A 16,825-nucleotide genomic window follows, 5' to 3' on the forward strand; every position below is an offset into this window, starting at 1 on the left:
TAACCAAGACCATCATTGCCATGTGGGAATGTGGGCCCATTTTGGTCAGATCTTTTGATTGTTCAAAGAAAGTCAGAAACAGATTTGGGAGTTAAATTTCCTAATTTTCCAACAGGACCACTAATTCTAAGAACAACATTGTGTAGGGCAAAATTGGGGTCTCTGGGTTATACTTTCCACAAGGCATTCTGATCTAAATAAAACAGGTAGATGACTGAGCATTAGGATTTGGGGAGAAAAGCTTAAACTACTTCCCAGAGAACTTAAGTGAGACACTGGAAATACCCAGTGGTGAGCAGTTCTGCTTCTGTAAACCTCTGGGATTTTTTTTCCCTCAGGGTTTTATCCTAGAATTCAGAGCTTCAGGGTATCCCAATTTTGGAATCATTTTAGGGTTTAGCAAATACCGTTTTACCATTTGCTTGCCTTTAACAGACTTTATCTCCTACGCCATTGACATTACTAAAAAAATGCTTGACTAGCTTAGTATTTTAATACTGTTATTGGGGAAAGGTTGTGACAAGAATGTTGGGACATTGTGCCAAGATGCATATTTGAGAGATGCCCAAGCTGAGGCCAAGAGGTTACTGATCCTAAAATACTCAAACAGATGGGTTTGGGATATTTGCTTGGAAGATTCCAGAACATTTGCTGTTAGCTAAATATGGTCACTTCTCCAAACAAAAGTGGTTGGTTATTCTGTATGTTTGGCAAAGAGCAGGGAAGGAAAGAAAAGAAAATGCATTTCTTTTATATAGATTCCTCTCCTTTAAAATAAAAAGTATTTTATATCCCACCTGTAGGGGTTATATTTTTAATCCATGAGTACAAGTAAATTCATTGTTGACATCTAGATATAAGAAATTGACTTAATCTCCTGATACTTCTTCAAGTATTGTTGTAGAAGATATTGATGGAAATTTACGCCTCCCCCCCTGCCCCCCCAAAAAAAGATATTGATGGGGTCCATGAGGCAGATAAGAAAGGACACTGGGGTTTAGTTCACTCAGGATAGCTGGAGGGCACGTGTTAAGTACTTTGAAGAATAGACATGGTAGATACCTTAGGCTTTACAATCAATTAAAATAAGATAGAAATTTTACTCTCACAAGGCAGAAAAGCACATTAGAAGAAGGAGAGATTTATTCTGGCTGTCGAATTTTTAAAAATTTCTCTGAAGAGGGGACATTTAAAGTGATCCTTAAAGGATGGGCAGGAATTTTATGAGCAGGGGCAGAAAGAGAGAGTGAGGATGGATAAAGAACATAGCTATTCTTTGGTTTCTGTTTTCTCATGTTTAACTCCTCTGGCTCTTCCTTTTGGTTTAAGGAATTGTTTTGTCTGGGGGGACTGCAAGCTCTGAGAAGTGGGATCCTTCTGCTGGCTGAGCAACATCATGGCATTTAATAGAAATTTGATAAACAATGAAACTATCTTAATTTCAATTTTCTTACAGTATAACCCTGTGCTATCATGGCACTTATCTCTCAGTTTTTCACTAACCATGTGCCCTTGGACAGATCACTTGACTCCTGAGCCTCGAAGAGGACTAAATGCTCGATGTGTATGAAAGTGCTCTAGTGAAAATCTTTTGCAAATTGTAGAGTCCTACACAAATGTCAGCTGTAGTTTAGTGCATGGTTTTCTTTGTTACGTAGCCAGGAGCAGCCTGATGTGACCAGAAAGGGTGTGTTGATTATTTATCATTGATGACAGTTTTAGAGGCCAGGGCTTTAACTAAACTTCACTCTAGTGTGCTGGATTTTAAAATCTGTTATTGGTTTTCTATGCACTCCGTGAATATAAATATTCATTGGGAGCTAAGGTCCCTGGCAGTGTGGGAGAATTTGGGGATGATAAAGTGTAGAAAATCACCAAGTTTGTTGAGAGGATTTCTTCCACATTCTGGTGGAAGATGGGATTATATCAATAGTGGAAGGGCTTCATGTCCTTAAGAAAATATGTAAATAAGCCCTGCTTAATTGAAAATTATTAAAGAAAAACATAATGTATCCGAATCCAACAGAATAAATAAGTCAACGTTCTTTAATTTAAAAAGGGAAGAATGGTTCACTAAAGTCAGTTTTGTATAAACAGTTTTAAGGGACTTTTATTTCATTCTAAATCCAAATAAATCCCATCTAGTGATAAAGTAAGGGCCTGTTCAAAATTTGGTTAAAGTATCATCTGAAAGAGGCTAGCTTCTCTAGTCTCTTGACTACATTACCAAAGTTCTTGGAGCTTAAATATTGTAAGCTCTATTCTTAAAACATTTTCTCTGGGTTCCTTGCACAAGCTCACATGTATAGTTTGGTTAACAAATTTTGAAATGGACTTAAATCTGGGCATAGTCTGTCCATTGCATACCATAGTGCCCAAAATATGTCTATTTGAAAAATGTAAAGTACAGTGTTCTAAGAGTCCACCAGAGCAGAGCTCCTCCAACTTGACTGCATCAGATTCATGTAGGGAGCATGTTATCTAAGCCGATCCTTAGGCTTCAGTCCTGGACCTTCTGATCCAGTAAGCCTGGGCTAGAGTCAGGCACTCTCCATTTCTCAGAAGGCCCAGGCACTTCTGAGGCAGGTGGCCCACGACACCCTCTCTGTCTGTCCTCTCCCTGCCAAAAACCCTTAAAAACTGAGCACAGCTGTAGTGAGTATTTCCTGGGCCTTGACAACCTTGCAGTATCTTCTCTGTCTTCAGGATGTTTCTCTTGAATCTATCTTTCTACCTTTCCACCTTTCTATCTATTTTTCTATTTATTTTCTGAACATTTGAGAGCAGGTTGCACACATCATACTCGTCGAACATGTAATATTTCCATGTACAGTTCCTAAGAGCAAAGATTTTCATTTATGTAATCCCCTTAAGTGCAGTTATCAAGTTCAAGAAATTTAAAGTTGATATAAAGTTTACAATGTATGTTCCAATTTTTTCTTATGTTCCTGTATGTGCTTTTGAGCCTTTTCTCCTCCATTCTTAGATCCCAGCCAGTACCGCATATTACATATAATTATCATTTTCTCTTTGGTTTCTTTTTCTTTTTCTTTTTTTTTAATTGTGAAAACATATATACAGAATAAACCCTCCCATCCCAGTTCCTCCCAAACATACCATTGAGTGGTGTTAATCATGTTCACAAAGTTACGGTACCTTGCCACCATCCATTACTAGAACTTTCTCTTTACCTTAAACAGAAACCCTACACTCATTTTGCATCAACTCCCTATTGTTCCTGTCCTTCCCCAACCCTTGGTATCCTGCACTTCTGTCTCTTTGAGTTTGTATATTCTCTGATATTTTCTTTATGGCTACCACAGGACTCAAATTTAATATCCCAAAATTTTAACATTCTCGTTTGTTGTGATACCGACTTAACAACTTCAATAGCATGCATAAACTATATTCCTATATCCCTCTGTCCACCTGCCTTTATGTAGTTCTTGCCACAAATTACATACTTTTGCATTGAGTCCAAAACCATTGATTTATCATTACATTTAGGCATTTGCCATTTAGATCCTGTAGGAATTTAAAAATGGAGTTACATATCAAAAACACAATAGTATTGGTATTTGTATTTCCCCAAATCATTATCTTTACCAGAGATCTTTGTTCCATGTGGCTTTAGTCAACTGTCCAGTGTCCTTTCAACCCCAGAAATCCCTTTAGCATTTCTTGTAGGGCCCGTCTAGTGGTGATGAAGTCCCTCAGCTTTTGTTTATATGGGTATGTCTTAATCGTTCCCCTGTTTTTGAATGACAGTTTTGCTAGACGCAGAATTCTTGGTGGGCAGTTCTTTACTTTCTCCAATGAGAAACTGGCATTTAATCTTCCTGAGGTTCCCTTGAATGACATGTTGTTTCTCTCATGCGGCTTTCAGAATTCTCTTATCTTTGATATTTGACACTTTGATTATAACATGGTGTGGTGGGGGTTTGCTTGGGTTGGTTTGGAGTTCATTGGACATATTAGATGTTGTTTCAGTTTGCTAGGCTGCCAAAAGCGATATATCAGAAATGGGTTGGCATTTACAGTGAGGATTTATTAGCTTATAAACATAGAGTTCTGAGACTGAAAATGCCCAAAACAAGGCATTATCAGGTGATGCTTTCTCCCTGAAGATTGGCCTCCAGCGATCCTGGGCTCCTCTGGCATGTGGCACGGCGCATGATAGCGCCTGCTGGCTTCTTTCAGCGTCTGTGTTCTGTGGCTTTTTTCTTCTCTCTGAATATATTTTCATGTAAAGAACTCCAGTAAGAGGATTAAGACCCACCCTAGGCCATATCTTAACTGAAGTAACCTAATCAAAAGTCCATACCATGTGTTTATACGCACAGGAATGGATTATCTTTAAAAACATACTTTTGGGGTTCCTATAGCTTCAGACCATCACAATTGTGTATATTCACGTCTTCTGTTAAATTTGGGATATTTTTAGCCATTATTTCTTTGAATATTGTCTCTATTCCTTTCTATCTCTCTTCCTGGGACTCCCACAGTGTGTATATTGGTACTCTTGAGGATGTGTCACAGGTTCCTCAGGCTCTGTTCACTTTTCTTCATACTTTCCTCTTTCTGTTTGTCAGACTGGATGATTCAAATTGTCTTATCTTCAAGTTCATTGATTCTTCTGCCAGCTCCAGTCTGCTTTTGAACCCTACTAGGGAATTTTTAATTTATGTTACTGTGATCTTTGATTCCTTATGATAATTCCCATCTCTCTATTGATACTCTGTGTTCATTTTTTGTATTCCTGATTTCGTTGAGTTCTTTTTTTTTTAAAGATTTATTTTATTTATTTCTCTCTCCTCCCCGCCCCCCACCCCCCCCCAAGTGTCTGCTCTCTGTGTCCATTCTCTGTGTATTCTTCTGCGTCCGCTTGCATTATAAGGCAGCACCAGGAAACTGTGTCTCTTTTTTTTTGTTGTGTTATCTTGCTGCATCACCTCTCCTGGGCAGGCTGCACTTTTTTTCATGCAGGGCAGCTCTCCTTGCAGGGTGCACTCCTACAGCCAGCAATTCCTTGCGACAGGCAGCACACGTGGACTGCTCTCCCACAGTATTCTATAGGAGAGCTTAGTGAGCTGCCTTCTACGTGCAGGACAAATTTTGGGACAGTGGGTCCCACAAACCACCACCACACAGACTGGGCCAGATAAAACATGCTCCAGTGTGAGCGTGAGGGTCATTCTGCTATTTCCAGAACTGGGATCAGGTATCCATACTGGGAGTGCGGGCTGTTTCCCTGCCGAGCAGGTGAGGGGATGGTCCAACAAAATCCTACCACTTTTAAATGGCTTTTTCCTTGGTTCCTTGTTACTGCAGTCCTTCACTCTTTCTTGGGGCTTTTAGAAAGAAGTTTCTGCCAGTTCTCTCAGGTTGCTTTAAAGCTTCTGCAGGGGACAAAGCCCTGAAGAGTCTCATTTTGCCATCTTGTTCAGGGTGGGGCCCCACTTCAGTAGCACCATTTTTATTCTCAAATGTTTCCTGTTTGGATGATAAACTATGTGTGGACCCAAGTCATACTACTTATCCCTGTTAAGTTAAAGGAATAAAGGACACAAACTTGAACTGAAAGATATGATGACAAGATTACAGAATTAAAGCAACAGAAACAACTGAGATCACACCGGCTGCACGGTATTTTCTCGGAACATGATTTTTCTTGTCTACAAATTTGGAAAATAGAGGATATAAAAGGAAATTATTAAAAAGAGCATTGTATGTACAAATATTGCATTTGAACCCCTACTCCACTATGTCAAGAGATCTTATATAAGGTTAACGAACTCTCTATTCCTTTATGGTCTCTCACAAGCCAGGCAACTGCAAGGTGTTTGCAGATTTGTAACTCTTTAAATGTCTTTAAACCACACCAATCTGAAATTATCCCTGCTTAGCAGATGAGAAAACTGAGGTTCAGGGAAGTTAAAAATGCATCCAAGTTCACAACCCCGGTACCTTTTGTGTCCATCTTTACTATTCTTACTTGACTTTCTGCTCTGCCTATGGTACTCTGGCTCTCATGGAGGCTTCAGAATTATCGAAAGACAATTCCAAGTTGTGTTAGTCAGGGTTCTCTAGGGAAACAGATCCAACAAGAGATATATGTATTATATAAATATTAAGAGATTTATTATAGGATTTGACTCACATGACTGTGGGGATGGGCTAGTCCACATTCCATAGGACAGGCCGTAAGCTGGGAACTCTGATGAAGGTTTTCAATGAATTCCCCAGGAGAAGTTGGCTGACTGAAGTAGAGATGGAAATCCCCTTTTCTGACTGCTGTAATCATCACTTCTTGAGTCTTCAATTGATTGCCTGAGACTTCTCTCATTGTTGAAGGCAGTCTCCTCTGTTGATGGTTGAGTGTAGATGTAATCAGCGATAAATGCTTTAAATCCAGGAGATATCCTCACAGTAACAATCAGGCCAGTACTTGCTTTACCAAACAACCAGCCACCATAACCTGACCAAGCTGACACATGAATTTAACCATCACAGGTGTCGAGATTGCAGATTACAGCAAATTACACCAAATTTTGCTGAAGCAAAGAAGCTGGATCTCTTGCAAAATTGGAAGCAGCTTCTAGCTTCTAGGGTGGCAGATGATTTTATAGACCATTAAAAGGAAGTTAGCTTGACTTCTATTCATTGGACAAGGGTTTGTCTATCTTATGGGGCAGGTTTAGGGCAGGTGGACTGTATTTTGATTCAAATGTAATTAACTAGGACCTTGATTGACTATTTGGGTCAGCTGCTTTGGTGGGAATTTCAAATTTCAAAAGATATCAAAAGGAAACTCAAGAGGTAGCTCAAAGAGGAAGTAGGGGATGTGTTTGATTGATTGTTTGTTTTGGCTCTGGGACTCCTTGGGACTTTCACTATATTAGGGGTTCTTAACAAAGGGTCTGTGACCTTGAATTGAAATTCAAAAAAAACATTATTCTTGTGGAGACGTGTTGGTGTGGTGTGATATATTTATTAAATAATACACAGTACAGTGTAGCCATGGTTTTCACCTGACTGGTAAAGGGGTCCGTGGAACAAAAAAGAGCAAGAATCCCTGCAATCTACATAATTTTATCAGAATCTTTGTGTAGATGATGATGTCTCTGCTCTTCTCTTTTCATTGTAGCTTCTATTCTATTCTCTGGAGAAAAAACCCTTACAATGCCTTGATAGAGTCCTGTAGTACTAAAACTATTGCTATCAAGCCTCTCATTTCAAACGCTGATGTCCCTTACCTCATGTAAACTAAAAACCGAAATGTTGTTTTAAAAAAAGTAACATGGGTTTAAAATATTTAGTTGGATTTTATATGCTTTACATTTTTGTTTTTAAAAGAGACAAATTCCCTTGTGAAGAAAGTTTCAAGGTATGTTAATTTTTATAAATATCATCATGGAAAAAGAAACATAAATCCTAATTATCTGAACTATGTGAGGTCTCTTTTCACACAGCCATCTGGCATTTTGCATTTCTCAGTTCCATAATATTTACAGAAGGAATTGATTATTTTGACCAAATGTGAATCAGCACTAAACCGCATCAGAAAGCATTTGACATTTAATTTGTTGTGTGTAGGGGGGTATTTTTGGGGTTTTGGGGTTTTTTTTGAGATACTGGGGCTGGGGATTGAGCCCAGGACCTCGTATGTGGGAAGCCAGCACTCAACCACTGAGCCATATTGGCTCCCTGAGTTGGTTTTTTTGTTTGTTTGCTAGTTGTTTTGTTTTTAGGAGGCACCGGGAACTGAACCCGGGACCTCCATGTGGGCAGCTGGAGCTCATCCACTTGAGCCACATCTGCTTCCTGATGTGTTTTTTTAAACAAACATGTGGAGAAGGTTGTTGTGTGCCGGGCATTGTATGAGACATTTCTATATGTGCCATGTCTCTTTATCTTTAGAACAACTTCAAGAGGTAAGGATCATTATTTTGATTTTACAGAAGAGGAAAATGAGCCTTGGTGATTTCCCTGAGCAATATAACAGTCCACGGAACCATTAATTGCAGAGTATAAGTCCAGTCTACTTTTCCAGGACCCCAGAAAAATAAGTTGCCATAGGAAAACAATACTATGGTACACTAAAGGTTTATTCTTTAATCTTTTTAAAAACTTAATGTTTTTGCTGAAGAAATTTCTAATATATATTAAAGGATTAAAAAAAAAAAAGTAAACTTTCTCATCCAAAATGGACACCTGTCAATGATTTTACTTAATACAATAATGAGGGAACCGGTAGCAGCTATAACTGGTTTAGAGAAGAATCCTAAGAATGGACACATATTTAGGCAAACAAGAAAATTACCAATCGTTGTACCTCCACTGGACAAGATTAATTTGCCTCTCTATGGACAGGAGCTATTTGCAATACCATCAGTTTTCTACAACTTACAGAGTTGCAAAATAACTAAGTCAAGGACAATAAAAGGTATTCTTAACCCAGAAGGAAGGAATGCTAAAAAATGCTTGCAAAGACACTTAGTGGTTTTTCCCCCCATTTCATAGTGACCATTATTCCTAACATGTCTTTTTACTATGTTGCCATCCTAAATGAGCACATAGGAGTTAGCTGGAGGTGGTAAGAGACATAGAATAAATGACTTAGCTGGTCCTTGTGATGGTGCATACCTTGGTTCTTTTTTATTTTATTTTGTTTTACTATTAGAGAAGTTGTGGTTTACAAAACAGTCATGCATAAAATAGTACCACCAGTTCTTAGCTCCTTGAGGTCAGGGAAATCATGCACACCATAATTTGCATTCAGTGCCAGGGCAATTTTGGACCTCATGTTAAGGACCCCAATATATTCATTCTTCTGAAACTATGTGCTGCCCTCCTGTGTGGGATGCAGCCTCTGCAGGGGTTAAGGTACTGGCCCTTGTCTTTTTTCTCTGGATGATAGGGTTGCCTCCAGCCTACTGCCACGGTCATTACTTCAAACCCTGTCCTGGGGCAGCCCTCCTCACAGTTATCTCTGCTATTTCTAGTGCTTGCAGCTTTCTCCCCTCCATGGTGCTCTTTTTCCTTCCTTTCTTTTTGTTTGATTCCTGTTTGTTTCTTTACCCCGTTGAATTTCCCACTTTGGGATTCTTGCATGTGGAGGTTGATATCACAGATGTGTACATCATCAGCTATTCCAAGTGTTCTTGCTTTTCTCCTGGAGCATGCCAAATCCCAGGATAGGGAGGTCACGTCTTAACCTGTTGACTTCTTGTGACAGTGTTTATGGTTAGCTATGGCCACTTTGCTAAAACCAAAGCTGCTTTTTTATTAAGCTCCATTTATATTTGGAGTTATGCAGATATAAGAGAGCTAAAGTTTTAAATTTGTTTAAAGAACTTTTATTAACAGACCACAACAGCCAGGCATGCTCTCCAAATTGTTTCCTTTTCTATTCTTCCTAATATTGAGCCCACTGGATCAAATTTTAACTAGGAAAGTATTAGCAATGACATATGCATCTGTAGTCATTGTTTAAAAGTTCGAAGTATAACAGAAATTTAATGGATGAAGAAATTATCTATTTGCTGACTAATTGTAATGAAAGTGACTTAAGTACTTTTACTGTATTAGTAATTTCTTAGTGGGAGTAGTTATGTGGAACACTTTTGTTAATTTCCAGAAGACTATAGTTTTTCATTAATTAATGTTATTAAAGGATTTTTTTTCCTTCCAAGCACATTTTTTCTTGCGTAGAAGAATCAGTGTATTTTCATCATTGATACTTACCTCAGAAATTTATAATTGTCCATGCTAAAATAGAATTCCCTGAATGTGAGTTTGTTTTATAGCAAACATTGTTAAAGTGGTGCTAATTGATTAAGCCAGGAAAGGAGATATAGAGACATAGGGGAGGAAGGTAAGATAAGTAGGCAAAAATAACCTTTGTACTCTATTACTCTAAAATGATCTTGAATAAAATGATGTTGAAATTATCTTCATGACGTTTTAACATGATGGTAAGCTTTAGTATGTTTCTGGTATATGGCATCATTTTTTTAAAATTAGCTAACAATTTGCCGTAAATTACTTCAAGAACTTTCTCCTTTGAGAGCATTTCCTTTATACAGCTTAATTGCTTCCTTCAGTCCATCCCTCTGTTGCATTTTTAAAACATACATCCAGCCAGAAGTAGGGATGGGCATGTGGTCAGTCTTTCATGGCAGTTCAAGTCAGAACCTTGCACTCAACTAAATATTTGTAGTATTGTCCTCTGGGCTTTCCCCATTGTGCACAACAAATCTTTCCTCTTCAAAGGAACTGAGTGATGACAGTAAGAGAAACCATACTGTGCAGTGGATTTAAGGGGAGAAAACCACATTTTTAGCAAGGTGAAACAAATACTTGTTTCTCTAGTTTTTAAAACAAAGAGAAGTGTTAAAACTTTGGTTTTGTATGCCAGCATGTTTTCTTAGAGATGTATTTAAGTATAATGAGATGGGAGAAATTGACTTCTGCTTCTCTCAGAAGCACCACGTGCATCTAGGCCCAGGGAATGGCCCACAATGACCCAGTGAACAAGAGGCTAGAAAGTCCCCTCTCTCAAAGGGCTTAGATTTCAGCAGGGAGAAGCAGACGATAAACACTTAGGCAAGTACAGTGATTTCAGGAACAAGGAAGTGTGATGGTCAGCAAAAAATGGGAGCAGCATTTTCAAATTTACATTAAAAAAAAAAACACTAGCTGCTATGTAGGAAGAGATTGGAAAAGGGCTGGTGTCAGTGGAGATGGAGGGAAATGGAACTGAATTTAGAGAATTTAAGGGAGATAGAATGGAAAAAAGTTGGTGACGGACTTTATGAGGGAGAGAATGTAATGGTGGATGACTCCAGGTCTCTCACTTGAGCAAATGGAAAGGATGCTATTAATTGAGATAGTAAAGAATGAAAGAAGGAGCACTTTGAGGGCAGAAGGGAATCAAGGACTTAGTTTTGGACATGGTGCAATTCAAATGCCTGCAAAAAAACAAGGAAAAGAAAAATCTTGAATGCATTTGCAAAAATGAATCTGGAAAAGAGGTCAGGGCCGAGTTATAATTGTGGAAGTCATTGGCACATGGGTGGTATCTGCGCCCGCGGGAATGGGTGAGATCACACAGGGGTGAGGGCAGAGTCAAGGCAAAGAACTTGGTCCAGGACTAACTCTGAGATACACCAGGCCTTGAAGGGATCTGGTGGAAGATGTGAAACTGACAAATGAGTCTGAGCAGGAATGGCTAAAGGAAGTTAATTTGCATGAAAAAAAAAATCGTTCTTAATGATCACAGACCACATGGCTCTGGCCAGCAACTTTCAGCCACAAGCCCTGGTTGGCACCCAGAAAGCCTTCTCTAATGCTGGGAAATAAATCCACTATGTGTATGTCTTCCCACAGAGCAGGAGAAAGAGCTTCATCCTCATTTAGAAAGATGTCTGAGCCAGATGTAAATCCAGAGAAAAAATGAAAAGTGTGAAGCCGCTGCTGAGTTTCTAGAGCAGGGTTTTAAACTTCCCCCAGGACAATTGTGATGAAAGAGTCAGAGATACTTCTCTGTTCCAATTTAGACTTGGTTACCGGTAAATGGAAAATGATCTTGCTTAGTTGGTAGCAGGCTTGCTTTTTACACTTTCTCTTGCAGGAAGTTACAGTGCTGCACCGTAGAGTTTTTGTTTTGTTTTCTCTTTATGCTTGAAATTAAATGGGACACATACATTTAATAAGAAAAGTAGGTAACTTCTAGTTAATTTCACAATGCACATTGTTTCAATCTAAAAGACATTATAGTAAATTCCAGATGGGATATTTGTGGACTGGGCCACATTCTGATAGAATAAAAAGAGAATAACTTTTCAACCATATATTAAATAAATTCCTGACCCCTACTTTTCCCCCATGTGAATGAAAATCTTTAGAGTATCCCATTCTATCTAAATTAGGTTTCTTTCTTTACTGTGTTCCCTATCGGAAGCTCTGTAATGGAAGATGGTCCCTGGTCTGAATGTGGTAATATCAGCTACATCTGTACCATTTCTTTTAATAAAAACTCTTTAGCATGAATTAACTCGTGTACTCATTGGCAAACTATTGAAGAATAGGAGTCAAAATGGACTACTCTCTAAATGATGAACACATGAAAAAGCTTGGAAACTTTCTACCTAAAATTGGCTGTTTCTCATAATTTTTCACTTTCCTTTTCTTTCCCAAAATATATTTCAGTTCTTCTTCTGCAGTTTCGGTTCATGTTTCAGAAGTTTGTGAGGGCACCATTCCAATCTGGTTTAATCAAGACGTTCTTTCGGTGGTATGCTGGCACTGAGTGTGTATGAATGATGATCTGATTGTTAAGAAACTCTTTGCAGCTGCCTATACTATATACCATGAGCTACTCTGGACCAAGGTTCCTTTTTGCCCCAATTTCAAATCTAATGTATAGTTCCATATTGAAAGAGTCACTCCTCTTATGTGTTTTCTCAGTCTGAATTTAGGAGCAGCTGCCTTTTTGTTTGCTAATGTCTCTACTCTATCCAAACTAGAAATAATTGTCTATCACTGATGCTCTGACTCATTCCTGTGTCTCTTTATGTCTAAGCCTTTTGACTCTCACTGCCAAATGCCCTCTTCCCAACACCTAGGCTAGGCTCATGAGTTGGTATACGCAGAGAGAACAAATGCCTTCAGACCCAGAAGTGAAGTGAAGCTCTGAGGACCTGAAAGAAGTGGGAAGGAGCCCAGCTATACAGGATTAACTTTCAGATTGCAATGTGCACACAGTGCAAGAAAATTGTAGAAAAACTAAACTTGGTTTGGCATGCTTAATAAACATTTATTGAGCATTTTCACTGCACCAGCTGTGAGCTAGGTGTATCACATATAGTGGTGCATTAATATTTTATGCATATAGCTATTACATGTTTCCTAAACATCCATCAAATTAAAAGTTAAAATAATTCCAAAACTCTGGACATCAGCCCTTTCAAAATATGTTGTTCACGTGGCACATTTCATTAGCTCATAAAGTATGGCTAAACATACACAAATTTAAAGGGAGCAGTGGCCATTGTGTTAGTTTGCCAGGGCTGCTGTGACAAATACCCCGTACTTGTTGGCTTAAAAACAGTAATTTTATTGTCTCATGGTTTTGGAGGCATAGGTGATGTCATGCCTTTTCCCTCAGTTGTAGCATACTGGTGCTGGCTTGCTGTTGTCCTTGGGGTTCCTCAGCTTGCATCTTTGTCTCCCTTCACATGGTGATCTCTCTCTCCTTTTGTCTGCTCTTATGGTTTCCGCTGACTCCTGGCTTCCTCCTGTGCCTTTATCTTTATAAGGCCTCTAGTAATAATACACACGAAGGCCCGCTCTGACTCAGTCTGGCCACACCTAAAAAGGATCTTCCATGATCCTATTCACAAATGAGTCCACTCCTTAGCTGATCATACCTCTTCACAGGATCCTAGTTACAAATGGGTTCACAGCCATTCATTAGAAATCACAAGTGACAAATGCTTTCCAACGAATATTTCTTTCCAATACTTGACTTTTTTTTTTTAACGATTTATTTTTTTCCCTCCCCTACCTCAACCCTGCTGTTTTTGCTGTCTGTGTCCATTTGCTGTGTGATCTTTTGTATCTATTTTTCTTTTTGTCTTCTCTTCTCATCTTTCTCCTCTAGGATTCACCAGGACTCGATCCTGGGGACCTCTGACGTGGAGAGAGGTTCCCTGTCAATTGCGCCACCTCAGTTCCTGGTCTCTGCTGCACTTTATCTTGATTCTCCTCTTCGTCTCTCTTCTGTTGCATCATCGTCTTGCTTTGTGGCTCAGCTTGTGCAGGCACTGGCTCACCATACAGGCACTCACAGGGGCACTTTGCTCACCACGTGGGCACTCACGCGGGCACTCTGCTCACTGCGTGGGAGTTGGCTTACTGTACAGGCCTGCTTTCTCTTCTTCTTTTTCTGGATCGAGCCTGGGTCCTCGCATATGGTAGGCCTTGTCACCTGAGCCACATCCGCTTCCCCCAATACTTTTGCGGATTGAAATTCAGGGTAATTAGAATGGACAAATGGATGGGTACTGGTCAGTATCTTGGGAAATTTGACTTATCACAACTGATTTTCTTCCATGAATTTGCCATGTCCTCTTGCATTTCAATGGATTTCTTTAAACAGCTTTTGGTACTGTTGCCCAGAGGACAACTGTGGAATTGATTTATATTTTTAATGTATTTCTTATCAAATTAAGCTAGGGAATAATTGCATAAAAGCTTATTGTCTCAAGAGACAGTTTTATAATCAGAAGAAGTTATTATTACAAAGTTTGTTGCCTTTAATTTCTAAAGAAAGTTTTGACTGCATAGCAGAAAGTATCGAATACTTGAGTTGCCAAAGACATTAAAAATTGTACAGATCTTATCAATAGTCCCAAGTAGATTCATACTATCTGAAGAAATTTATGGATAGGTGCAAGCTGCTTCTTATGAGCAGGACGGCAATCCACTTTCTATAACAGGCTTATCAGAATCCTGCCAGATGAGACCAGGTAACCAAGAAAAGTGACTCTTTTTTTTAAAGAATGGATTACCTGTCAAATTTTTGTATATTGTGGCAGCTTTCAATATACAATTCATGTGTATATTACACTTGGACTTTGGCCTCCTTTTAAAAAAAAATTATACAGATCAACCCCTTCATTTCACAAATGCCCAGAAATGTAGAAAACGTTTTCTTAAGTTCTTTTCTGAACAGAGACTAATGTTGGTACATGGAAGACAAACCACAAATAGTGAAGAAAATGAGAAATAAAAAACCTCTCTAATATCTGTTTTGTAATTTACTTCTTTGGTATTTACTGACCTTTTATTCTTTTCCCTCCTCCTTCGTTTACAGTGGCCACAGATGTCTTTAATTCCAAAAACCTGGCCGTGCAGGCACAAAAGAAGATCTTGGGTAAAATGGTATCCAAATCCATCGCCACCACCTTAATAGACGACACAAGCAGCGAGGTCTTAGATGAGCTGTACAGGGTGACCAAGGAGTATACCCAAAACAAGAAGGAGGCAGAGAAAATCATCAAAAACCTCATCAAAACAGTCATCAAACTGGCCATTCTTTACAGGAATAACCAGTTTAATCAAGATGAGCTGGCACTGATGGAGAAATTTAAGAAGAAAGTTCATCAGCTCGCTATGACCGTGGTCAGTTTCCATCAGGTGGATTACACCTTTGACCGGAACGTGTTATCCAGGCTGCTTAATGAATGCAGAGAGTTGCTCCACCAGATCATTCAGCGTCACCTCACTGCAAAATCACACGGACGAGTCAATAATGTCTTTGATCATTTTTCAGATTGTGAATTTTTGGCTGCCTTGTATAATCCTTTTGGAAATTTTAAACCCCACTTACAAAAACTTTGTGATGGTATCAACAAAATGTTAGATGAAGAGAACATATGAATATGTGAATTAAGATTGTGACTGCTCATGATTTATTTGAAGATGGAGCACTGCTGATTTATGAAGGAAAAGAAAAAGAAAAAAATTTTTTGAACATTACACATATTTCAGGAAGACTTTGCCCAATTCAATCGTCAAATATTATTGATAGTGCTTTTACAGAGCTTGTTTTATTTGAAAAAAAAGCATATTGCCAAAAATTTTAGTTAAAAGCTTCCTTACAGTTAACTGATCGTGGGGAAGCTGTCTGGTTGGGCAATGCAAATACAGAGTTATACAAAGAAAAATATGTATAGCTTCAAACCTCAAGACATCTTTTTTAGGGTAATTGTTGTGTTGGTGGCACATTGGATATTTCTACCATGTACAAAGTTATGTATTTTGATTCATTTCTATTCTTTGCTACGTATATGTACCTCTTTTTAAAAGCCAGGAACTTTCTCCTGCTGTCATGGCTCCTTCAGAAACAATTCCATTTTCAAGTCTACCCTTGATTCTCTTGCTAAAGGTTTTGTCATTGACATTAAAGAAGTCTGAAACAGTCAAATTGATCCCACAGAAAAACAGAAAACTGCTTCTCTGAAATCAGGACTGTGGAAATGGACTATATTTGACATTTTGAATGATATCTAATATAAGAATGTTTCTGGAATTGAGTCCTGTTTGTTTTTTTAATAGCAATGGTGATACTTAAATTTGGAAAACTGGAATGCCCTTGAAAAGCTTGGTTAGGCCTCAACTTTCATGTAACCTAGAAAATATGCTGATGAAATTTCTATTTTAATATCTATTTTGGATATAAGTGACAAGGAGAAAATCTAGATTGTTTTTGATATCACAATAAAAAGTACATAGTATTAAGAAAGATAAAACCATCACCATTTTAGAAAAGAGCCAATCAGAATAGCTTACTTTAGGAGGAGGAGGAGTAAAAGGGAAGAGGATATTGCTATAAAACATGAATATGAAGATGAATGCATTTCAAATGTTTAATAGGTTTGATAGGTAAATAAAGAATGTCACTTTTTTATTTAAGGGATAAGGTTTTTGCCCTTTTGTTATTTGCTATTTTGATGAGTAAACCAAACAATATTTTCATTCTGTGTAGTTTGTCTGTTTCTGCATAGTTTTATATGTGTGGATGATACAGTAAGCATCTGTTCATTTTGTAGAAAAAAAAAATGGAAACTTACTAGCCTACTAAAACATCTAGGAAAAAACAGACCCAACCACTGGCATTAAATACTTGCAGTATCACTGTGTTTATGATTTAGTGTGCTCTTTTGCCTTGATTTTGCCTGCCTCCTAGAATATTGACATTAAAATAACAGTTCATCAGTAAAGGTCCCAGAACTAAAAATTCCAGAGGTTGAAATAT

At 38.4% G+C, this 16,825-nt stretch overlaps 1 protein-coding gene across 5 annotated transcripts in view; it reads left to right on the forward strand.

The window, feature by feature from the left end:
* TNFAIP8 (TNF alpha induced protein 8) overlaps positions 1-16,545 on the forward strand; it is a 117,774-nt gene extending 101,229 nt beyond the window's left edge. For all 5 annotated transcript variants that reach the window (XM_071209655.1, XM_023584436.3, XM_004477700.5 and 2 more), the window contains one exon: positions 14,882-16,545. In XM_071209655.1, coding sequence (XP_071065756.1) covers positions 14,882-15,447 — 566 coding nt within the window. In that variant the 3' untranslated portion in view covers positions 15,448-16,545. The remainder of the gene's footprint in view (positions 1-14,881) is intronic.
* Positions 16,546-16,825: the final 280 nt, after the last annotated feature.

Source organism: Dasypus novemcinctus, chromosome 2, assembly GCF_030445035.2.
Source record: "Dasypus novemcinctus isolate mDasNov1 chromosome 2, mDasNov1.1.hap2, whole genome shotgun sequence".
Taxonomy (NCBI): Eukaryota; Metazoa; Chordata; class Mammalia; order Cingulata; family Dasypodidae; genus Dasypus; species Dasypus novemcinctus.